This window comes from Camarhynchus parvulus, chromosome 2, assembly GCF_901933205.1.
Source record: "Camarhynchus parvulus chromosome 2, STF_HiC, whole genome shotgun sequence".
In the NCBI taxonomy this organism is placed as follows: domain Eukaryota; kingdom Metazoa; phylum Chordata; class Aves; order Passeriformes; family Thraupidae; genus Camarhynchus; species Camarhynchus parvulus.
The window spans coordinates 127,112,029-127,136,823 of record NC_044572.1 but is presented as its reverse complement, the minus strand read 5'-3'; the positions used below and the strand labels follow the sequence as shown (position 1 = coordinate 127,136,823).

At 38.8% G+C, this 24,795-nt stretch overlaps 1 protein-coding gene across 4 annotated transcripts in view; it reads left to right on the top strand.

The window, feature by feature from the left end:
* Positions 1–24,795, top strand: part of RUNX1T1 (RUNX1 partner transcriptional co-repressor 1) — a 115,305-nt gene that overhangs the window by 44,306 nt on the left and 46,204 nt on the right. For all 4 annotated transcript variants that reach the window (XM_030969534.1, XM_030969543.1, XM_030969555.1 and 1 more), the window contains 2 exons: positions 20,144–20,281; positions 24,021–24,262. In XM_030969534.1, the coding sequence (XP_030825394.1) occupies positions 20,144–20,281; positions 24,021–24,262 (380 nt within the window). The remainder of the gene's footprint in view (positions 1–20,143; positions 20,282–24,020; positions 24,263–24,795) is intronic.

The window sequence follows — 24,795 nt, the reverse complement described above, 5'->3', positions numbered from 1 at the left end:
TTTAAAAACAGGGATATCCAATAATTGCATTCTATTTTAGAAAGTATTGGGATTTCTGTCAGGTTTGGAAGGGAAATCCTGAGTGAAACACAGGGACCTTGTAACACAGTAAAGAAAGTGGAAAGATGCTCATTAAAGCAATTGTGGTTATGTTTGTAAAAGAGTGGGTGTAATTAGATATCCATCAAGGTCAGATGGCACTGTCATTTAATAGCTTTGAAAGTCATCAATTTTCTTCTTGGAAACTTGTTTGCAACAGAGTTTACTACCCCTTGGGATTGACGTTTTAATCTTCATTTTTCCACTGACAGGAGGTGGACAACTAAGTTTCTAGAATTCAAGGGGTCCACATTGCTTGAGTTCATCCTTCCATGGCACTGTAGGATCTCCTAACTTTAGAGTCCTAAAAGAGAAAGAGCTTCTGTCAATCTCATCTGTATTAGCTCTTGGAAGTAATGTAAATTACTTCATTAAAATCAATATTTGATTATTTTACACTGAGCTCTGACTGCATTGCATCTTCAGAAATAAAAGCAAAGTCCTTTGCAATTTTTAAAGGGGAACTGTGCAGTAAGGAGTGTATATTTTTCTTTTCTGAATTCCTGTTAGCCAATGTGAACACTCCATTGTCCCCTTGAAAATGGAGAAGTGAGATGGTGGCTTCTTTGAGAATACTATCTGTGTTTCTCATGTTAAATTTTTCAAGTATTTTGAAGAATGCTTATCTTGTTTTGTTAATTTACTTGCATCTCTCTTTACATTATTCTCTGGTTGTAAAAGCAAACATGTATTTGGGTTTTCTACATTTATTAAGTGAGTCTGCTGCACAAGAGATCAATCTGCATGAAACTTTGATTGAGAGATTGGTATGAAAGCAGAGTCTTAAGAGCATGTATAGCAAGTTCTCTGCCTGGAAAGACAGTGTTACAGCCTTTTTTTGCCCTCTTCAGACTCCTCTACATAGACAGAACCACATTTTGGGTTTGATTTGCATGGCTGCTTGCCAGCTCAGCAGCTAGTTTTCTTCCTGTGACATGTCAATCGGTAGAGTAGTAATTTCCAATTCCTTTCATTTTGAGCAAGGCAAGTAATGGTATTTAATCTTCAGATACCAGCAGAAACAGAATCCTTTCATTTATGCTGCCTTAAAGGTTTTGCTTCAAACTGCTTTTGAGTCTGTAAAAGCTCCAAAGGTAAAAATACTACCTAAATTTAAGGTATCGACCTGCATCTCTCTGTAGAGCCACAAGAGAAATTATATAATTTTTCCTTAGTTAACTTCTATGTTCTCTCAGGAAGAGCTTTGTGGAAGCTGCTGAGTAACTTGCATTTTCGTGAAAGAATAGAGAAAATCATCATGCCTTGATTTCACCTTGGCAGCAGCAGATATGAGCGTGTGGTTTTGTCTGGGGTATTGGTTCAAGACAGTCTTGAAATAATGAGTGTCCATTGCTTAATCACCAGGAATGCTTAATAGCTTTGTCACAAGTGTTTCTCTTTTTGGGGGCTCTAAGTGTTTTCGCTGTCTTGCCACACTAGATACAGAATAGATGCCTTGATGAATTACCCAATGGGGATTCTGGTGCAGAAATTGATGCTTACTGAATCAGAATCAAAAAGGTTTCTTTGTGGTTTTTTGTTTGTTTTGAGGGTTTTTTTTTTTTTTTTTTTTTTTGTGGGGGATTGTTTGTTTTGTTTTTGTTGTGTTTTTTTTGTTGTGTTTTTTTTGTTTGTTTGTTTGGTTGTTTGGGCTCCTTTAGTCATTACAGTAAAGCTGCTGGGTTTTAAGTATGTCTCCTTACAGGTGTGGGTATGTGCACATTGTTGCCTGCAATTGCTAGCTTTTGGAGGGCTTTTCAACACAAAATACTATGATGATGCAGATGTTCTGATATTGTTCTTGAAAACAGCTGATGTTGGATCTGATGCTGAAAGCTGATCAGCAGCTAGCATACATCATCATCTTCTGATCCAAACTGGTTCCTCTGGGAGTCAGCTCTACTGTTTCAGTGTGTTGTAATTAAATTGAGTGCTGTTAAGGTGTCAGAAATTACTTTATAACACAGGATAATGGACTTAAATAGACTTATTTGCACATTGCAAATCATAGTTTAGCAAATTACCCTTAAAGGCTATATATTAAAAAACAAAACAAGTCCCCCAATATTCAGTAGGAAAAGAAAGAAGGAAAGAATTGATCTGATTTCTAACTTGATCCTTAAGATATCTTTGCATTAAAGCCTTTCTGAGCTTAATAGATGCTGGAATAATACCTCTTATTTCTGAATAAAATTCATAACATGCTTTGTTTGAATGAAAAAGATAATTATTTTTTAATTTTAGTTAGGATTGGATATGTGGTCAGAAGTCCCTGTCAACCAGACCTTTAATAGCTGGAAAAATACTTCTAATTCATGCAACAGATAACTTCTGTATGTAGGTCTTACAAGGTTTCCAGCAATGTTAATCCTCAGAAAAGTTCGTGTGAGTTGTGAATACTCAGCATCTTGTAGAATTAGACTGTATTTATGAGAAGGCTAATGTTGTTAGGAAAATAATGAATTTACATGTATAGTGAGAGCTGTTGCAAATCAGCAGGTGGTTTCTAAAATATCAGAAAATGGCAAAATGTTTACTGATGTGATTTCTCTCTGAAAAACAAACCTGTTTAAAAATACTTGAACATTCAAACTTCAAATGCTTAAAACTGGTTTGCTTTTCTTCAGCCATCTCTGGTCTTTCTTACTTGTGTTTTGAATTCACAGGCTCTTAATTTTTAGTCTTGAGGATCTTATTTTGCATTCTGAATAGCACAGTAACAGGAAAAGAAAAAGAAAATAATTTTCTTGCAAACCATATATTTCAATAGGAAGTTTATTTCTAGGAATAGATAAGAGAAGTTCAGGTGATACCAGAAAATATGTGCTTTCATTTTGTATGCCTATGCACATACTTTCATACAGAATACTAGATCAAATTTCTCTTTAGTAATATAAAACCTGCTTGAGACGGAATTAATAAATGATGCGAAGCAGTATTAAAATTCTCCCATGTCTTTCGAATCAGACATATAACTTTAAGCAATTTGTTAGTCACAAAAGCCAAGGAATATCATTAGAATAATATATATATTTAAAATTCAAAATCCTGTAAGCTAATTTGCCTGTGTGCCACTTTCTTACCCTGATTTAAAATTAAAGCCTGCTCCTACCCTATAAATGGCTGTTGAACTGTATACATCTTATGTGAAAAGGTTTCCAGTGTGGTGAAAAAAGGAATTCAGTTCAAAGATCTTTAATCCAGTTTCCTCTGTTTTATTTGATTACTTGGAAAACCTTTCCCTTTGCTGCTGTTCCCCAATTCTTCATTCACCAATAGTACTGAGGGGAAAATTTGTGCTGTGCCGTTTATACATAATTTAAAACTATTGTGCTAGCTTTAAACCCGAAGTCTTTCTCATCTATCATTTATCTCATGATGTTATCTTTTGTACTCGGTACCCTTCAGTAAGCACAGCCTGACACATCTTGTGGCCTTTACCTTCTGCGATAAAAAAGATTGAAAAGATGCTTGGCACCACCTGGTGAAGATGAGGCAACCCTGGAGAACTGTGCTTCGGGAGCAGGTGACTGATGCTCCGAAATGTGCCAGTCTGGGGACACAGCTGAGGGGTTGTAGTAGGGAAGGGGGAGGGGAAGAAAAAAAAAAGAGCAGGAACATTAATACATCTTCCTGAGGTTTGATGGGACATACACTGCCTACTGTTCCATCTGGTGCTTATGATAGCATGGCATATTAGCATGCTGCAAGTTCATAATGTATTCAGGGCGAGAAAACACCACTTGCATACCAATTGAGGCGTCCTCTTTCTCAGAGCTGCTTTTGAATTTCAATGATGTTTATGCCTCCTAAGCCATGACTGAACAGAGCATTTCCGCTTGTGGAGAAATAACAGCAGTGAGGGATTCTGGCTCATGTGGCTTTTCTTTCCCCTTTCTTTCTTTTTCTCTCTTTTTTTTTAAGTTCTTTTCTTCTTGCTCTCTCCTTCCAATTTGTTTTGTTTGGGGAAGCCTGAAGACGGCTTGAGGTTTTTGGACTAGCTAATTACAGAGCTTCTGTTAATACTGACTTCTTTTTAAGGTTGTAGTCTATTGTCTTTTTGTTTATCTCAAAATGCTTAAATGTCTTTTTATGGCATTTTGATGAAATTACTCTAAAAGTAGTGTCATGAAGCATTTAGAAAATAGCACATTGCAATTCTGCTTTATATTCAGATTTCCTGTATTACTAAATCAAAGAACAAACAATACCCGAATTCCACATTTCATGGTAAATTATTTGTGCCCCATGTCTTCAAAGATTTGATTTTCACTTCAAGTGTGCTACATAATAGGATAAGTATCTGAAGTTGAGCAGGTATGTAAGCCTTTGTAGGAGTGAGGTCTTTTTATCGATGCCTTGCACGAAATGTACTGATATGTTCGTTTTATTTCTCCCTACCCTGTCCTCTTTGAAACTCTGCTGAGATTGACACTTGACTGGAGACAATCTCAAAACTCTACCATAGACGCTCTTGACTGCACATTTTGTTTCTGAACTTGTCAAAGATTGTGATCTCTTTATGGCTCAGTGCTGTGAATCGTTCTGCAGCCCTCCTTCCAGTGGGTTTTCAAAGCATGAAGTTTACACACAGGGTAGGGTATTTGATGTGGGATTTTCAAGTGTCTGGAGTAATACATGAGTGTGAATCTTATTGGCTTTGTTGATACTGAGCTTCTAAACTGCTTCATGTGTTTAGAAAGTCCTACCCCGAAAAGGAGACTAAACTTGCTGCTTGTTGTAGTTTAACCCCAGCTGGCAACCAAGTCCCACAGAGCTGCTTCCTTATTCCCCACCAGCAGGACAAGGGGAAGAGAATTGAAAGGGTAAAAGTGAGAATAGTCATGGGTTGAGATAAGAACAGTTTAATAATTGAAATAAAATGGAAATAGTAATTGTAATAATGAAAATAGTGATAAACGTAATAAAAGGTAAAATAGCAAATAAAGAGGAAAAACCCAAGAAAGTCAACTGATACAATTGCTCACCACCGACTGACTGATGCCTAGCCAGTCCCCAAGCAGCAGCCTCCCAGCCAACCTTCCTCCCGGTTTTATTGCTAAGCATGACATCACATGGTGTGGGATGTCTCTTGGGTCAGTTGGGGTCAGCTGTCCCATCTGTGTCCCCTTCCCAACTCCTTGTGCAACCCCCTTGTGCACCCTTCTGCTTGCTCCTGGGAGGGGCGAGAAGCAGAAAAGCCCTGACTCTGTATAAGCCCCACTCAGCCAAAGCTAAAACATTCCTGTGTTACCAGCACTGTTTCCAGCACAAATCCAAAACACAGCCCTACATCAGCTGCTAAGGAGAAAATCAGCTCTCCCCCAGCGCACTGCTTGAAGAGAGAAGGAATATTAAAACAGCATCTCTAGTATAAACCCACTTAATTAATGCATTTTGTATCTAGTCCTCTACCTGCACAGCTGGACTCTTGATGCTGCTGACTGTGGTTTGAGGCTTTAGCTTAATCTTTAATGCATATGACTGTCATGCTAATATAACTTTAATAAAAAGGTACTAGGTAGCACTTTGAACTCCTTCGCTCTAATTTTGTATTAATCCATATGACTACTAGAAAAGAAAAGATCTTGCTTTAGTTCTGATCCATTCTTTCAAATAGATACAGCCATGACTTTTATAAATATATATTTTTAGACATTCATTTTACTACTCTTGCATAGATAAGAAACAAAAATGCATTACTCATTGTGGCAAAGAATAAGTTGACTCCCTTTGCTTTACTACCTGAATATCTGTTGTCTAAAGGCATAAGAACATTCCTTGTTTACTGATAGCACATTTAGACCTAGACATTAAAGCCTTAGCCTAAATTTTTTTTTTTTCTTAATATATTCAGGAAGACTAATGTTACTGAATAGGAATGTGGAGGAGATAGTGTGGGTTATTCAAGCAAGTTTAGTCAGCACTTACAAGATTCTTGAAATGTTTCTTGATGTCCTACAGAACTGTTAACATCTGCATGGCTTGTGAGAAGAGCCACATTTATTGCAGCTGTATGCTAGCTAGAATGCAAAAGAAAAGGGAGGATCAGAGTTAAGAATGAAGCAGCTGGCTTTTGGTACAGAGATTTATAATTTTACTCTCATTACAGACTGACAGTAAACTCTACTTGGACTCTTGTGAATCTGCTTCTTTGAGATGGCAGGTTGAAGGCTTGGGAATTTAGCTGTCAGTAGATGCAGTCCAATAAAATATATACAGTTTAAAAGAAAACACAGCTTTTAGATAAATAATCACAAATAGAAGTTCAGCCTTTCGAGGAGCAGTTTGTTCCAGTATGACATAACATGATGTAAAGCATGTGTTTAAAGCCTACATTTGAGATGGTTTAGAAAAAGGAAAAGACAGATTGTCTTAAATATTAGAGGGGAGCAATAGACAAAAGGCTGCCAATTCCCTGCAGAACCAATGAGGCCATACAGCTTCTTGTACCCACTTTTGCAAGGGTTTGGGATTTCTGGAGAAAAGAAAGGAAAGGTCTGTTGAGAGACTCCTGAGAGCCCAGGCCTGGCTGAACAATGTGATAGTATCTCAATGTGTTTGTTTTGCCTCTTCTCTCTTTGTATTAGAAGAGAAAGTGAGAGAAGAACAAGCAGTATCAGAGACCCATTTTCTATTGCAATACTTCCTTTAAAAAATCACATATATGATTCCAGAATCAAGGGGGTTTTTTTGTCCAAGTTTGGTACACTCCTTGCCCATTTTTTCCTCTGTTGTTGAGACAAATTTAAACATAAGCTAGGTCAATATTTGTTAGTTGTCAATATCTTTGTTCAGTTTCAGTTAAGATCATAGTTTTTTATAGTTTTGTTTTCTTATTTATTTGATACGAATGAAAACTGATCATGTCTTTTGTTTCTTATGGTTAATATAGCTTGGGATGCTTCCTCTTACCTTTTTTCGACGGCACATTTTAAGTGAATCTATTCTGGTTTTGCTCAGTTAATTTCTTTACAACCTGCCCAAGCCATTCACAGTGGGAGTGCCAGGATCTGTTTTTGTGTCTCCTGCTGTTTCTTTAACAACCTCAGCAACTGAGGAAGCTGCACATCTATACTCCTGTTCTTTATTACTCTCCTTAAATGGTGTTTCTGAATAGTTTTCTAATATTTTCTAAACCAGACCTATTGCTTGTTCATTTGTTGCAGTAGCGCAGCTACCCATTAAGAAAAAGGGCCAAGAAGGACCATTGAGGTGAAAAGCATACTGTTGTTATTTTAAGTTCATTTGGGTTCATCTTTATCCTCTGACACGTTTCTGCTCTCCATACTGTGTTCTACAGCAGATGTCCACTCTTAATAGTCTACAATGATTTTTATCTCTCCTGCCTAGCCTTAGACTTTTCACAGTTACACTCATCATTATTTATTGTAGTATGGGGCATTGTAAGGGCTCTAACATATGATTGCTGCCTCCTTTCCATTCTCCTGACACCAGAGCACAGACAAAAGCAAATTTTTAAAGATTTCATTTATGAAGATGCATTTGATTAATTGGTGTTTGCCACCTCATACGGTCTTCTAGTTTCTGAAAGTTTATTTCCACTTGGTGTTTTGGAAAACACATTTTATCTTAATTTTGTGCAGATTGTTGGCACTGAACAGAATTGTGTGAAAACCCAAGTAGCTCTGTGAGTCAGGGCTCATAATCACCTTTGGAAATGACCTGTTAAGTTTCTAATGGTCATTTGTATGCACAGTTACTGAAGCTACTTGTAATAATTATGGAAAAGATAATGGCTAGGAACTCATTTGGGTACGGTTATTCTTAACTGTTTAGTATTTCATCCAGGTACACCTATTTCCCCATTTTTAAATTTTCCTTTCATAATTTTAGAGTTTACCATGGATAGTTGTTGCAGTTCAGCAGTTCTTAATTTCTTCATATCCAAGCAGTTTAGAGCTCACCAGAAAAGTACTTTACACCTTATATTCCAAGAATAAAGAAATATGTTTTCACATGAGATGCCAGTGCAGTTCCTATCTCTCTCGTACTTTTGAATTGTATCTGCCCTTGGGATTTAGCTTTCTTAGCACATATGTGGTGCCAAAAGGATGTTTATAAAGATCTATGAGAGCCTTTACTTCTTCCTTGCTTACCTTTTGGTCTCTCTGACTGATTATAGGTGTGAGGGAAATACCAGGTTTTGTTTGGTTCTCTGTGTTTTGGGGCAAAAGAGAAGTGGTGTTAAATTTTGTTGGGGTATGTTTCAAGTTCATGCCGTCGTCACATGGCTGTAGTTGTGTGTGCACAATCCAGGTTTTATGACTGGATATAGTGTGAGTTGTAGGCATGACACTGCCTATTGTCTTGCTTGTGCAGTTCCACTTTTGGAATGTTCCACATAGAAAGCTATCAGCCAGGCAGGGGAAGGTGGGGGCAGGGGAGGTGTAGCTGGGGGCAAGGCGGGAACATCTAACTTGTTTCGCTGGGGTGAGAGGTGACAATAGGAGGCACTGAAAAAGGTGTTTTGTTGCAGCCAGACCTGTCTCGTTGCTCTTTTGAGAATGAAATTAATATGGCTGAATTTTAGGGACAATTACTTAATATTCTGTTGGTACTGTGGGCACAGAATAGTACATACTGATGTGTACACACACACAGAGTATCATAGGCTCTCCTTTACATCACGTGGTGGAAGATATTGGGAAGAACTGTGCTTAAAGCGTGTCCCTTCGGCTTTCTGAGCAGTTTGCCGTTTATTTTGAGGATTGGGTGCGGGCGGGGGCTTTTCCCAGTGCCGCGGCACAATGCCGGCTCCCTCTAGTGGTCGCACTCGCCCGTGGCCGTTCCCGGCGGCGCGCGGGCTCTTCCCGGTGCTCCCGCAGCTCCCCTCTGCCCCGCCGCAGGGTTTCCATCCTGCTGGGGGTTAGTCTGCTTCTTCTCATAAAAATGGCCTCTCTTCTGGTTAACCCACCTCTCAGGAACACAAAATGTATATGCACAAGTAGGACCAAGGCCAAATGTAGGGTGTTTCCATAGCACAGAGTTAAAGCTACATTTCATACGACTTTTTTTTTATATACAAGAGAATGTAACCGTATCAGAAAGGGTTAAGTGCATCCACATTGAACATTCAGAGTTCAAATGCATCAGACTTCCTTACTTTGTCAATATTTCACTTGCATTCGTATCACTGAGTGGCTTCTCCTTCATGTCTGACTTCTCACCCTGAAGTTTCCCCTCCATTTAACACTCCCTTCAGTGCAATTGAAGGCTCTTTCCCTCTTACAGTTTTCTGAATTTGAATGTTAAAAAAATAAAATAAAGAAAGAAAAATAATCACAGTAAGTGTTTTTATACACAAAACCAAGTAAGAAGTAAGTAAACCTTGGTCCCATTTGTGTACAAGTGTGTGTGCACATACACACATGGGCACGCACATATCTACATGTACAGAGGAAAGCCATAGAAGCAGCACTGATGCACAAGGATCAATTTTGCCGTGTTGGAGGAATAGGTTTAGGTGGCTTGATGAAAATGTTGTTCTATAAATATAAAAACCTTTTTAATGTATTTGTCAAGGAGGGAAAAAAAAACCCCTAAACATTTAATTTGAATCTGCTGGGCTTGAAATGAAGTATGTATTGTACAACCGTCATCAATCATGGCAGTGCTATGATACCTGAAATTGTTTTAAAAATTTGTGTATATTTTCTGTGGATTCTGTAGTAATTGCTGATTTTTCTTTCAATTCAGGCTTCAGCTGGGGTCTGCTATTTAAAATTCAAAACATAGGGAAGATGCTTCAAAAGAAGGAAGTTTTAAGCTTTATTGTGCAAGACTAAGACTGCTGTGATGCTTTAAGGTCTAGAAATGTTGCATGTAATTGTATACCCTGTGAGTGGTCTCATTAGTTTACCTACAGCTGTTTTCAGTGTCTATAGTTAAATGCATATTCCTGAGTGTTTCTGGAGCTGGAGTCTGCCTGGAAGGCTGACCCAGCATCTCTCTTTCTGGGTGAGATCACCAGAGATTTCTCTGCCATGATTTTGTGTGAATTTGCTGGCTTCAGAAAGAGGTTTAATCTGGTTTTATACTTGTTAGTCTTAAATGACATATACAAATTCCTTCCTTTCCTTCTTCCTTTATATGCTTATGCTATTTCTCATTCACTTTTAAGAGTGCATGTTATATGTTAGGCCAGATGATTTCAAAACACAGTTTTGGAATTGCTAATGGTAGTATTTGCTTTGGAGCTTATTTATCAATAAGCAGTATTGTCTCATTTAAGAAGATATTTGAGTCTTCATTTCTTGTGAAGTTTTTGAGGCTCTTTCCCCCTTCTCACCTCTCCATTGCTTTATTAAGGTGTAATCCAGTGCCCAAATAAAAGACATTTGGAGTGACATGCAGCACTGAGGAGGAGCTGACTCGTAACTAATAGTGGGTATTTTCTCACACTCTCTCTAGACAGCGAGTCATGTAAATAAAGGATATCTTTAATAGCATGATCTGATGATATGAAATGATAGTCTTCCAAAGTGTGTATTTCTACAAATGCTGAAGTACCGATGAGTATAATAAATTGCACTATTGAAGATTGTCAGTGTATAATACCGAGATGGGCAAAGCCTATAGTTCCACTTTTGTCGTGCTGGTAGTGGCAGCAAGTAACTTACAGTGCCAGCACCTGAGCGAGGGTTTCTGGGGGAAATATGCTTCATTATCTATTTTCATTGGCAGATTAATACCTGTCTTGAGTGGCTGAATAGAAGCCAAGGAGTTATTATGCCTGGTCACTGAGGACCACCATTTGCTGTGTACAGCAGTCACACTGTGAGAGCAGTCTGAATGCTTCTGGTTTCTCGGGAGGCAAAGAACCTAGATCTATATGGGAATGTTTATGCTCGATTTAGCAGCCATAGAGATTAAAAAAATTAAAGACTCTAACTCTTTAGTGATTATATGGGACATTTAGTCTGCTAATTTAGCTGTCTGTGTTAGATGGCAGGAATAAGCAGACTTCCTCAGACTGTTCTGATACTTGGTAGAGAGGAAGCTTGACTGCCTCTGCTTTCAGTATTATGGATATGATCTTGCTCCCCAGACCTACACTTCTGGTCTAATGGAACAGACTTTTCACTGTTTGAAATATCACTCAGAGGAACTAGGGTTTTGGGTGGATAAAATGATGCAGTCTGATAGAGCAGGGATTTGGGACCTTGATCCACAAGGTGGGGAGTAGCCTGTCCCAGGCTGGCCCCCACCATCTACACCTTACAGGATCTTGACTTGCCCATGACAAATTCCACATTTTAAAATAAAGCAAAGCCAAAAGTATACCCATTAACCTTCTTGGTGGTCCCTGTGTCATCTTTTCAGATGTATAACCATGGAAAATATCACCTCCTACACCCATATTCGATTCTTTTTGGGCCTAAAGGACTTCTGGCATGTTGTACAAATATAAGCAATGCCTCTTAAAAGTACAGCTGTAGTAACTTCTTTTGCTTTTTGGCAGAGGAGTTTATTGCCTAAACTTTCCTGAATTTAAAGAAGTTGCTTTAGATTGTTTTGTGTAGTCTATATTGGAGACTTCAGTTCCAGCTAAATCTAATGAAATACGGTATCACTATTCTCTTAGGACTTTTCTAAAATGAGTACAGCTATCCTTTACACTTTGTATAAGTGCATAAAAAATAAAGAAGTTTATAATTATTTTGATTCAGACTTTTAGCATTGTATAACAAACTGTGGTTTCAAACTGAGAGTATGTTTAGACTGGTTGTTAGGAAAAAGTTCTTTACTATGAGGACTTTACTATGGTTCTTTACTATAAGGCACTGGAACAGGTTGCCCTGAGAATCTGTGGGTGCCTTTTCCCTGGAAGTGTTCAAGGCCAGGTTGGATGAGACTCTGAGCAATCTGGTTTAGTGAAAGGTGTCCCTGTTGATGGAAGGGGGGCTGGAAGGGCATGATCTTGAAGGTCCCTTTCCAACCTAAGTCTTCCCATGATTCTGTTACTTACTGTTAATTTAGGACTGGACAAACTCTGGATTAAAAACATAAACATGCTTCTGGAGACCAAGTTATGAAATTTCAGTTAATGTTGTGAGAGAAAAGCCTTCTTACTTCTGGTGGGAAGGATCTTTGCTCTGTGTGGTTGAGTATATAAAAGCATGCAAACAATACCAATTAGATTCCAATGGCATTTTTATTTCTTAGATATCATTCTGCCTTCACCTGTAGTTTCTCAAATAGTGTGTAATCCTGACAAGGGTAGGCCTTCCAGGAATGTTGATGCAGAAAGGAAATGAGTTAGTGGTCAGGGAGCCCTTGGGAAAGTACTCCTGAAAATAATTTCAGTACTGAAAGTACTGAAAGCATGCTGAAGATTCCCTCTATGCACATAAAGGGATTGATTGCTAATGTAGAGAGGTGGTCACCTCTGTAGCTTGTCAGGCAGGCTGGGGTGTGAGTTTGGCCAGTGCTTGCTCTGGCTGTTCTTCAGTTCTTCATGCCAGAGGCAGAGAGTGCCACTTTGTCACTTCACTTGAGCCTCAGTGTTCAGTGAGCTGGGTTTGGAATAGCAGTAATACTTCCCATGATGTGAAACACAGGAGAACCACTCAAAAAACACAGTTCTTAGTTGGATAGCTTGTCAACAAAAAGAAAAGATCTACAAAACAATGTAAACGGGAAAATAGTATTTCAATACTGATTATGGGACTGTTGCTTATTAACTGTATTAGTTCATATATAGAGGAATTTTCATGATGTTTGGTGGGATATTTAGAAGAAATCCACATTGTCTTCAGCTTCATTACAGGCCAAGTGTTATGTATTCATCCATGAAAAGGAACTTGTAGACTTTGTTTTCCAGGGGCTTATGGAAACTCAGGGCAGCTGCCACAGTTGGGTCCTTATTTTGCTTGTCTGTTCTGGCTGAGTAAACCATAAACCATTATGGTGGTAGCAGATCTAGATTTAGAATGTGTTCTTCTTCCCTGCATTCCTGCATCCAAGCAATTATGCATGGTAAAATTTGCAGAGCCAGAAAGGGTGAAGGAGAAAAGAGGCATTTAAAAAAGGTGCAATTCTGACATGAGCCAGTTTTTATTAAATAACTAAAAGTGAATTTATGATAGTTTTGAAACTGTCAAAACATGTCAGATTGTTAAGTGAGAGAGAAAAGTTTACTTTTCTATTTTACCCCCTCTTTAAAAAGGAAATTATATGGTAAGGCAAGTTTATTTATTTCAGGAAAAAATAATATGTGCAAGCAAAGCAAGCCATGACATTTTTGTCTTAATTCTGAGATTGAACTCATGCATTACTTATTTTATAATATGTGTAATTATCTAGCCTTTAGCTGCTAAGCCATGAGTGTGGGACCAAGTTTTTTTGCTAGTCAGAACGTCTCACCATAGAGAACTGAAATCAAAGAGAATGATTTTGCATTTGTGGTTCATTGTTAGGACCAGTCAAGGTACCATTGTGGACAAAGAACATGACATAAAGCATTTTCGCTATTTACCTGCTTTATGTCATCCACAAGCTCTACCAAAACTGGGAGACAGTAGCACAAAAATCCCTTTCAGCTTTTGGGAGACAGAGGAGATTGTATTATGCTCAAGGCTTATTTTAGCACAGCTGAAGAAAACTCTTATAACTTGGCCTCAGATAACTTCAGTGAACTCCCAGGATGCAGAATTTCTTCTAGCTATTGCATATTAAATGAGCATAAATGGGTAAATTGAATGTGCTTTCATTTATTCTGAAGAATAACTGGTGATATGAATTGTTCAACTATCTGAGCAGAGAAGAATGAAGATAAGACTGCAGCAAAATTGTGATATTGCTCTTGCAAAAGGGTCATCTTCAATATGTGAGCTTCATACCCAGCATGCTAAAGAAGCATTGAAATGTTATGTCATCTGAAAACTTTGCTGTTCATATCCATCAGTCACTTCACATAGATTCTGATTCCTGGTGGATAAATCTTGCAGAGGTAATGTTCTGTGACAAAAGACGGAGTGTGAGCTGATCTCTGCTACTGCATTCCTGGAAATCACCTGGAAGTAAAAGTCTTCTACTGAGAAACTGGAAAGTCAGTGATGTTTCCTTTCTAGGACAATAACATGACTGCATCTGGTGCTGAGAGAAAGTTATGTCTGTATTATGCCTGTTTGAGATCATTGTGTAGCACAAAAACATCCATTGTGTTTAGGTCCTTATTTATTTATCGAGAAGAAATCAAAAGATCCAAGAGGTGAATGGAATGAAGACTGTACCAGTCTCAAACAAATCCCAGGCATGCTTGGCAGGGAGAGGTTCTGCAGCACTGTTGTCCACGTCATGTTTTATGGCTGCATTGTATGACTTGCAGGCTTCCCCAGGGGTTCGGTGCATGGAGTGAGTAGGATTTACCACATATGTCAGGCTTATACCATGCATTCTCAAATGAGTTCTTTTCAACCAAGTCAACCTTGTAATATTGTCCTGCTCGGTGTAGCAGCAGGTTTGAGGCTCAGGAGTTGTGGGATTCCACAAACACTGCCTATTTCTAATGGTGCTGTGTGGCTTGGCCACATCTGAAGGAGAAGTTCTTACTGGCTGCAACATGATAGCATTATGGATGGAGGAACTGTGGAATTTGTCCTCCTAGGTTGGACTTGCGGTTGTCTGACTTCAGGTTCATCACCACTGTGACTCACAGTCTGTGGTTACCTGCTTGCAAATTCCCTGCCACCCCTCTCAAAATAACGAAAATTAGTCCAACATGTCTAAGAAACCATCAGTATTAAATCTTTCAGATTTAGGTCTCGATTCCTGTAACTTGGGTGGTGGAGGCAGGTTCTAATCCCTTGTGTCATATGTGGGGCTTGCTCTTTTTGTGAGTTTGAAGGGAACAAGACAATGGACTCTTTTCATTTAGCAAGTTTTATTTTTATTTTTTAAATGTTGGCACCAAAGTAGAAAGTACTGTACAATCGATGTAAAGCATCTTTTAAGAATCTTTCATGCCTGAGTGTACATCTGGAACTGTTTGCACTAACTAAAAGTAAAATAAATGCCACAGCATATTATACCACAATTTTTTTTCATTTAAAAAAGGAAATTGAAAACACACCACTCCTAGAAATGCTTGACATTGAATTGGCTATTGAAATGGTATCAGTAAAGTATTTATATATTCCATATTTTGTTCCATACATCAGCTTTCCTTGATGCGTTAGACCTGGAAGTGTGCCATGTGAGCTGAAATGTTGCCATTTATGAAAGACCGCCTTGTTTTAAAAATGGGCTAAATCTTGTAGGGTACAGGAAGTAAAGTAAATCAGTTTGAATGCAGGCACATCTCTCTTTGGCCCAGCTCCTGCATGCTTTGTCTCTTGCTTGTTTGGTTCAGAAGCTGACTGTGCTTACAGTAAATATCAGTGTTCACCTAACACTAAATATAGTGATAAAAAAACTCTCTACCATAAAAACTGAATGAACAACAAGAACAGTATAGTTCAGCATCCACAGAAGAAATATCATAATTTAAAGTTGGTTTTACAACATTCTTTAATTTTAAATGAAGCAAAATAGTTCTGTGGTTAAATCACAGTTCTTCACCCTATGCTGTAAAGGAGATTCAAGAATGTGTAGTTCAAAATGTTTTGCTTGGGTTTGTTTTTAAATAAAAAAATATAATCCAAAGCAAATGCAACAGATCTCTGCATACTTGAAACATGTTTTCTGAATTTATTCTAAGTCTCTTGCTGCTCCAGAGGGTTGTGTGTATGGATTAGGACTAGATCATTATTTCACCATCTTTCTCCATCCTGAACTGATTGCAGTGAACACTGCAGAATGAGTTGCAGATGTCTTCTTTTCCTTCCAGTTTGGAGGACTTCTGGTTTCAGTTCCATTTGATCTGAACTGGGCTAAGGAACATAGGTCTGTCATTGTTTAAAGGGATTCAGTGGAAGAAATTGTTGCACCTGAAAGAATTTACTCGCTCTGTATATACAGGCTATGCTTTTAAATGGGATGCTGCCTGTATGAAACTTTCTGGTGTGTCCTTCCTAATTCAGGATTATTGTTTGAAATGTCAAGGTCCATCTGAAGAAAAAGATAGCCAGAACTAGCTTTGCAATGAGGAGTCTGGTTTGACTCAAGAGCATAAACATGTTTTTGAATTCAAGAAATTGAGCTATTTTAAGACAGTGAAAGTTCTTCTGAATTTCAGGCAAAATTCAATGTATATGCCTCTGTATTGTAGAACTGGAGCACATGTACATGAAGTCTTACCCAGGCAGGTTTTGATATGTTAAAATTAGAGTTTCTCCTCTTGAGAGATTCTTTCTTCCCCTACCAAATCCTCATTACCTCTGAATGTATGAATAGCAGATTGTCCACTGAGAGTTTGTATGAAGAATGTCCATACATTAAAAGCCTCGTGAAATAACATGTCTTGAAGGAAATTGGCTTGTGAATATGACTTAAATACCATTATGTCTTTAGCTTTCATATCATCAGGCTATTTGTCAACCATTACAATAAAAAGTGTTGGTTGTTAGGCTTATTGTTTTTATTAATTAAAAAAATAATAAGGATTTGTAGAAGCTGGAGTTACAGGCTGAGTGTCAGACACCAAAATGCTTTAGGAAGATCAGATCACAAGAACTGTTAACGCTTTTGTCAGCAGTGGCTCTGATTTGTGGTTCTCCATCACCACTTCATCCCCTGAGTGATTTGTCTTTAGAGCTGCTGAGGTTCTCTAGTGCTGTGGATGGTGGGGCAGTGGTGGGTGCTGTAGACAGGTGCTCCCAGTCCCATCACTCCCTCAGAGTTCATGGAGCTGTATGAACAGGTAAAACAGTAGCAGAAAGAGCAGAATGGCTCCCACAGGGGCTTTGTTATTAAAGAGGGTGGAATAGAGAGTTGTAAAGGCTGTTCTCCTGGCTGGTGTGATGGTGTCTTCCAAGCATGTGGAAAAGCTTTGTATTTTGCATTGTACTCCTTCAAAAGCCCCTTTTCCCTGCCCCCATGGAGAATCTCTGTTCTGACAAAATAATCTTGTGCTCTGGCAAGAGATGTTTTGGGGTGTGCTTGAAAAGAGCCTTAATATCCCCTTAAAGAAGTCAGGGTTAGGGAATGTACAGTCAGAGGGAAATCTGCCTGCTGTGAACATACAGTTGGAGAGGAGGGTTTAGGGCTTTGCAAGGGAGAGAGAGGTAACGAAAAGGTACGTGGTGTGTAAAGCCATGTTTGTGTTTATGTCTAAGAGGTCCAAAGAAAGGTAATTGGGAAAATCAAACCTAATGTTATTAGATTTAGATGAGAAGTTCAGGGGTCTGTGAATAAGTTCAGCAGTCTGCAGACTGGGTGGCAAACTGTTGGAGGTAGTAAAAACCATTTGGATCATGATAGAGTGGCAACCTGAAATTCGAGGGCAAAACCAACACACTATTTCCCACTACCATGTTCAATTTAAGTAGCAAAACATTGCCAGCTTTGTGGGAAAGTCTCCCCCTCTAATCTGAGCACATTTCTGATCAAACCTGAACTTTGAAATGCAGAGAAGGGAAGGGAGGGAGCAGGAGCCGTGCGGTTGGTTACAGCTCAGGATCGCTTTAGTTATCACCAGCTGAATTGGAGGATACAGGCTGTGCCTGCTTGCAGCGAGCAGCAGTCTGTTAGAGGAGCTCGATTTCTCTCACTCCTTCTTCCACCCACCTCCATCTCCTCTGTGCCTGTGTCTGCGCTCCCACATGCTTCAAATCTGTGTACCTGGACTGCCTTCCTTAACAGTTCAATGTGAGTGTTAGCAGAATGAAAACCAGATGGACCAGCAGTTCCCACTGTTATCTCCCCACCAGCTCTGGCAAGCCTCCCTTTCTCTCTCCTTTCTTGGCATGGGAGAAATATTTGCCTTTATTTAGGAGGGCTTGGGCTCACTGCTGTGCCTCTTTCCCTCTGTTGCAACATGAGCTGAAAGCTATTTATTCCCTTGTTGCTGAGGTTGGTTGAGGTGAGTGCAAGATGAATTCAGCTATTAAGGAAGCAATTAACATTTCAAGATGAGTTTTCATAGTTCTTTATAATAAATTAATGGCTTATTGAAGATAGAGATTTAACTGTTTTAGTATACTGATACAGAAAGGAAATACTTATAGAATTTGTTTAGAAACCTGTTTTTGTTTTCCAGCATGTAATAATTTACTGTTGCTTGATTTGCAGATCATACCTCACTTACCTGTGTAACAATCTTAGTATTTAAGGTAATCATTGTGGTTACTCTTCCCTCCACAGCTGAAGTTTACTAACCTTAGATCAACACTACAGATCCTATACAATTGTATCTCTATTCCCCTCATCCTATTTTGGGGGTGTTTCGCAGCTCATCTTCCCCAAACTTGTCTCTAAATTCTATATGAAATTACTCCCTTTCCCTCCGAGCTGAAACATTGCCTGTAGGCATTTCAACAAAGCTTGAAGATGGCTTTTATAATTGCACTACCTGACATGCTGCACCTCTGGGACTTACTACTTACTTCCTCAGTCTCTGCAATTTCAGACAGAGAAAGATTAGTATCTGTTACATTTTGTTAATTTTTGGGGAGTATGGGGGCTGTTTTGATTTTTTCCCTTTCCCTCCCCCTTCCTTTAAAAAAAAACTATCTCGTATTTAAATTTTCTGATAAATAAGTGTTTTGAGGCTTTTTTAAACATACCTGTTCTTTGTTAAATGTGTGCATTGCATTGAATTTCTGTTATTGTGTCTCAGCAAATTTCAGATATTATTATTTCATCGAAGTTTATATGTTAGTAAGAACAAGGAATTGTGTCACAAAGTGAAGTGACAGAATTTATAGAATGTGACATGTTTTGAATTAAAACCACAGACTTACATGCTTGTCCATTAGCAGCAACACCTACTTGCTTTACAGAATAGTTCTGTGGAGCTCAGGAAGGCTTCTGTTGGGCTGTGGATAAGTAAATAACCCCAACTCCCCAAAGAAAGGACTGAAGAATTTTACTTATTCCCATTAGAATCTAAACAACATTGTACTCATCTTTTTTCAAGATGGCTTGCTAAACTCCTCGCATGAGTGAGAAAGCCTTAATTTTGCCTTCAGCTGGTAAATTTTGCTGTGTTTTGCCCATTCTTAATAAATGAAACATATGGGTTTGGATGGTTTAAAAAAAACAACTTAAGGTAGTGTCATTCAAAAAGATGTTGAGAAAAAGTGCACTTCTGTAGCTTTTACATCATGTGTGTTGTATATTTAGATCTTCAGTTGCAAGAGAAGTGTTAAGTTTTTTCCTAGTTTTGCCTTATGTTTGTTTTGTTTTCTTGGGGAGGTATGTTCCTGCTTATCTTGCAGGTTTTGAGCATTGAAAGTTGTTCTTAATATGTGATGGTGCAAACTTCCATGTTTATTTGAAAATAATTGTATGTATATGAGATGATTGACATACCATTTTGGCATGTTGTGTTTCTTTTTCTGGTGAATATGAGAATAACCAGGGGCACTGTGGTAAGGTGATTCAGGGGGTGTGTGTACTTAGCATAAGTTTAACATAAGATTACAAAGAGAAGCAATGGAGAGGGCAGCAGGTGATACATAGAAGAGACATGGAGAGCTTGTTTCAGCCAATATTCCACACAATATCTCACATGTATTAAAGAGCTTCAGGTTTTAGTTCTGGAAGAGATGTCATAGGGGGTTTATTATATTCCTGTTCCTTCATCTGTTTTTTCCTCCTGGCTAGCATGTGAACCTTGAAGGGAGGTGGTGTTGTTGCAGCTCTTGGAGTGCTTGGGAGGTAACATCTGCACATGCTAGAAATGAAAACAAAAGATAATGCAGCACTGCTACAAATGAGGTCTTACCATCTGTGTTGCACCTCCTTAAGTAAGGTTTAGATGATACAATTTGGGAAGAGCACACTGGAGTAGATAATCAGGTGTAATTTTTCACAGCAGATGCTGAAATGGCTCACTTCTTGCATTGGCTTTTAAGTTTTTGTCAGAGGGGTGTGCTCGGGGAAATAAACCGCTGTGTTCCTGTGGTGTGTGTTGCAGATCGCACTGAGAAGCATTCCACAATGCCAGACTCACCTGTGGATGTGAAGACACAATCCAGGCTGACGCCTCCAACCATGCCACCTCCTCCCACTACCCAAGGAGCTCCAAGAACCAGTTCATTTACACCCACAACGTGTAATTAGTCTTATTTTCTTACTTTTCTTCCATCTTATTTCTATTCTGTATGTCAGAAACCAAAATAGTTGAAGGGAAATGCACATGAAGTGGCAGGAGCAACATGTGATTATACTGGGATAAAATAATTGAGCAAAACAAAGTTCACCACAGATTAATGCATCTTTAAGGTATTAAGACATTCAGGTCAGTTGTGTTATTATTTCATTGACCACTTGGTCACAGTGTCAAAGAACAGTGAGCACTGGCTTCCCATGTACTTAATGGTCAGGTTAGCCCTCTTGTGAGAAGGACAGAAAACCTTTTTCTCTTACATGCCATTATGTTGTTTAAATGATCCCATTCCCTTTAGTATAGAAACTTCAGGGAGTTTGTTTGTTCTTTGTTTTTAAAAGGGAGATAATTCATAATGAAAAAATACTAATCTTCCTTTTGCTTATGTCTCAGTGAAGAATTCTGATTTCAGTGCTATATAATGTCTAGTTAATATTGATATAAAACCAAAATTAAAGTCCTTTCATAATTTTATCTAGAGGTTTCTAGTCTGTTACCACTTCCCTAAATCATTTAAGGCTGCATCTTTGTCTCAGCTTATTGATGTAAACATATAACAAACTGTACTAGTCTTGATGTATGCTGCATTCATATCTGTAACTGAGATTTGAATCTGGCACGTTGTCTGGACTATTCTTTTCACAGCCGTGAAATGATCCACATTTCTCATAGTAAGATTTAGCTGCAAATTTTTGGGTCTCTTTTATACTGCCTTGTAATAGTATAAACATGAGAATGTGTTTACATTTCACGTTTTAAATAAAACATTTTTAGAACAGTAGAATACATATGCCTAAACAGAATGAAGGCTGCATCTTCTATTTGTCTTGCTTAAGTCTGTTTTAGTCCCTTTCTCTCTGTTAAATGCCTTATTTAAAATTCACCTCTATGCAGAAGGCCAGCTGGAGGCCTTTGTACTACTTATCCCAGGGAACCCTGTCCTGACAATTTATGTTGAACTTAAACAGTGAGGAGGGTTTGTGCCAGCTATTCACATAAACTCACATTTAACCCAGTGACCCTGATCCTGCAAAGATTTGTCTGTTTTGCTTAACTCCAGCACCTGAATCATCTTGGATGGAGCTTCACACTGGAGCTGCTTCAGTCTGAAGTTAAATTGCTTCTAGGTTTTTGCAGGATCAGGTTCTTGCACATTAAGGTTTCCAATGTGATGCCCTGCCAACAGTTCAAGATAATCTTTGGCAATCATAAAAGGAATATGACAATGTTCTTTAATCCTCACAAAGCTTCTGGATGTTTATTTGATTGAGTTCAGCACTTCAGAAGGTGTGTGAACCACAGCTTGATTTTTGGGGCTCCTTATTTGAAAACTGGAAGTCTAAAAAACCCTGATTTTAATTGCTTTTCACCCTGTCAGATTTTGGAGTTTGGCCTTAGCTGTTCCAGCTTGTACAATAAACAGATACTTTTATCAGAGTGTCTGCTGCATTTATTATTACTACAGTGGGAATGCCTGTAGGCCAGAAAGATCTGACTTGTTTTCTGGTCTAGAATAGCTTTGTTTTCTTTGGTTTAGATGATTAAAAATTCTTGACGTGTTGTAGTTTGAAATTTTAAATGCTAAATTCTTTTGGCTTAGCAACATGGTTTAGTTTTAGAAATTATGCACAACTTTGCCAATTGGCAAATTCAGATATTATAAGGGAAGCACTGAAATCATGGGACTATTTAATTATTTCTTTTGTTGTGGGAGAAATATTTATCAGCCTCTCTTCTCACTGTATCTATCCTAGGTGATGAATTCCACACTTCTCTGCTTTCTTGATCAGCCCCAGCACCCTCTGCCTAGACCAGCTCTTTATGGGTGACAGAGCTGTTGGGTGGTGTCAGGGTAGATCAGCAGGACATGTTGCTATTCTTCCCAGTCCTCATTTTCTAAGTTTCTGGTAGGATGACTTTTGGCTATGTGAGTTCCTTGCAATCACAACATATTTGTTTACTCAGATACCTCACCCCAGTGCAGCACTCAGAGCATGGCCTGGAGCCTCACAGGGAGCTGAACTTGCTGAGGCCAGCTTCTTCCTATTTCTGCATTTTCTAATGCTTGTTCTCATTAGCCCATGCAGCCAGAATAGGCAATCAAAAACTAGGAGAAAACACAAGCAGAGGCTAGATAACAATTCACATAGCGTTTTTTGTAATTCCTTTGGAAAGCAGGGACTAGGGCAACAAAAATTCCTTCGAAGGGTTGTGGCAGTGATTTAAATATAGTAATAGGTAGGGATTTATATCTAGTAGTATGTGTCCAGCCTTAAAAAAGGACTTGCTGGCTAGAGATAAGGACAATCCATGAAGAAAATGAGATGAGAATGGGATGTTTGGCTTCAGACAGGCTAGTCATTGAGAAATATTGAAAGTATGTAAAGTTGCTAGCTTGCCGTGGTTGTGTTTTCAAATAGGAAACAAGTTAAACTGATTCTCCTATGCATTTTTGATTGTAGACAAGTTCCTGATTTTTGATATTTTTTTGATTGGGTTCTGAGTGATTCCCAAAAAAAAAAAAAAAAAAAAAAAAAAAAAAGAAAATTTCTCCAGGGCTGTCACCCATTGAATGCAGCTGCTGCTGGGTACAGTCACATGCTGCGTGCCCACACCTGCCAGTGCACTGGTACACTTGTACTTCTTGGGGAGCCACCCTTTTTCTTGCTGTTTGCTGTCATTTTAGCAAATCAGACTCAGCCTCAATGGCATGTGTTTTGAGTGTTGCTGTTCCAACTAACCTGAGTGGAAGAGGATGTCCTCAGCTTGATTCTCTGCTCTCTTCTAGAGTGTGGATAAGAATCAAACTGAAATCACTGCCAAAAACTCTCTGTTGTCTTCAGTATGTCTACATGCATCTTTTTGCCATAAATTTTGAATGCTTAGTACTTCAGAAGTAGATAGTTATTCTCAAAGCAACCTTGCAACAGGAGGGAAATGCTTTCTTATCCTTTTCAGAGATAAGGTGCTGGCACGTGAAAGCAGAGAGATTTGCTCATGATCTCTGAGAAGTCTTCTGAAGTCTAGCTTGCTGCCCTTGCTGCAAGGCTTCATGATACAGAGCATTGGCAGCATTTGTACCTGCACAGACAACTTTGTGTGCTCCATATGTTAGCAGCTAGGGAATCTGTATTGGAAAAAATAACCTTCTCATTGGGTGGTGTAAGGTTAAAACGTGAAAGTCCTGTTTTATAAACACAGCTGTCAGTTGTGTGTACAAAACAGAAGTAAAAATATTCAGAGATAAACTGAGGCTTCATGAAATATGTCTGCATGTTTTTTTCTACCCCAAAGAGCAATTTTTTTTTTTTAATCTTCAATCATACATGCACTCATGATTTTTCTCTCTCCATTTCCCTCTCTCTCTTTTTAAAATCCTCTGACAAAAGGCTGGTATTCAAATGGTGCTTTTCAGGTCCAGGAGCATTTTGAAGGGGCTGTGTGAGAGGCTGCTGCTGTTATTTCCAGTCCTTACAACATTCAGCACCAGCTACTGGGAAATAGATATAAACTGCAGACTGTCACTCTGTCTGAAGGCTAATTATCTTTGATTATGCAACTTAATTAATTCTGAGGTCAAGTGCAGAAAACATAAGCTGATGGATTTGCCCCTCTGTCTCCTTTTTCTCTCTATCTCTTCCCCAACCCCAATCTGTATTTTATCCTCTGTCTCTTTTTCTTTCAGTAACCAATGGCACTAGCCATTCACCAACAGCGTTAAATGGAGCTCCATCTCCTCCTAATGGCTTTAGCAATGGGCCATCCTCTTCCTCTTCCTCTTCTCTGGCTAACCAGCAGTTACCGCCAGCTTGTGGAGCTAGGCAGCTCAGCAAACTGAAGAGATTTCTTACAACCTTACAGCAGTTTGGCAATGACATTTCACCAGAGATTGGGGAGAGAGTGCGTACCCTTGTGCTAGGACTTGTGGTAAGCAAGTATTTTTTCTGTTCTTTTCCCTCTTCCTTGCTTGATGTGTTTATTTCATAAATGAGTGGGTCACATGCACTGCATTTATTGTACTTTAGGGATACCAGCCATGCAAGAGTGAAGCTCCAGCTCTTGCTGACAAAGCTCACATGAGTAGCCTGACTAGCTTCCCACAGATGGCAGCTATTCCCTTCTAGGTATAGCCTTGACTATTTTTGCCAGTATATTGTTATGGTGTAATGGTGTGAGAGGGTTTTCATCCTCTACTGGATCCTCTACCCCTAATGTAGACATACCTTGAATCCTGTAATGTAGTAAAATATGGTTTGACTTGCTTAGTATAGTTGGATGGGGAGAGAGGCCTGCATATATGTCAGTGGTTAAAAGGGTGAGCTGAGTGTGTTTGGACTGCAGTTATGCAGTGCAAAACCCTTTCTCAGTGTCATTGAACCAAACAATTATGAACCCAACAAGGCACTGCTGCTACTTAAGTCGCTTTATTGATAAAGTTATCTCTATTTGATGGTAAGGCT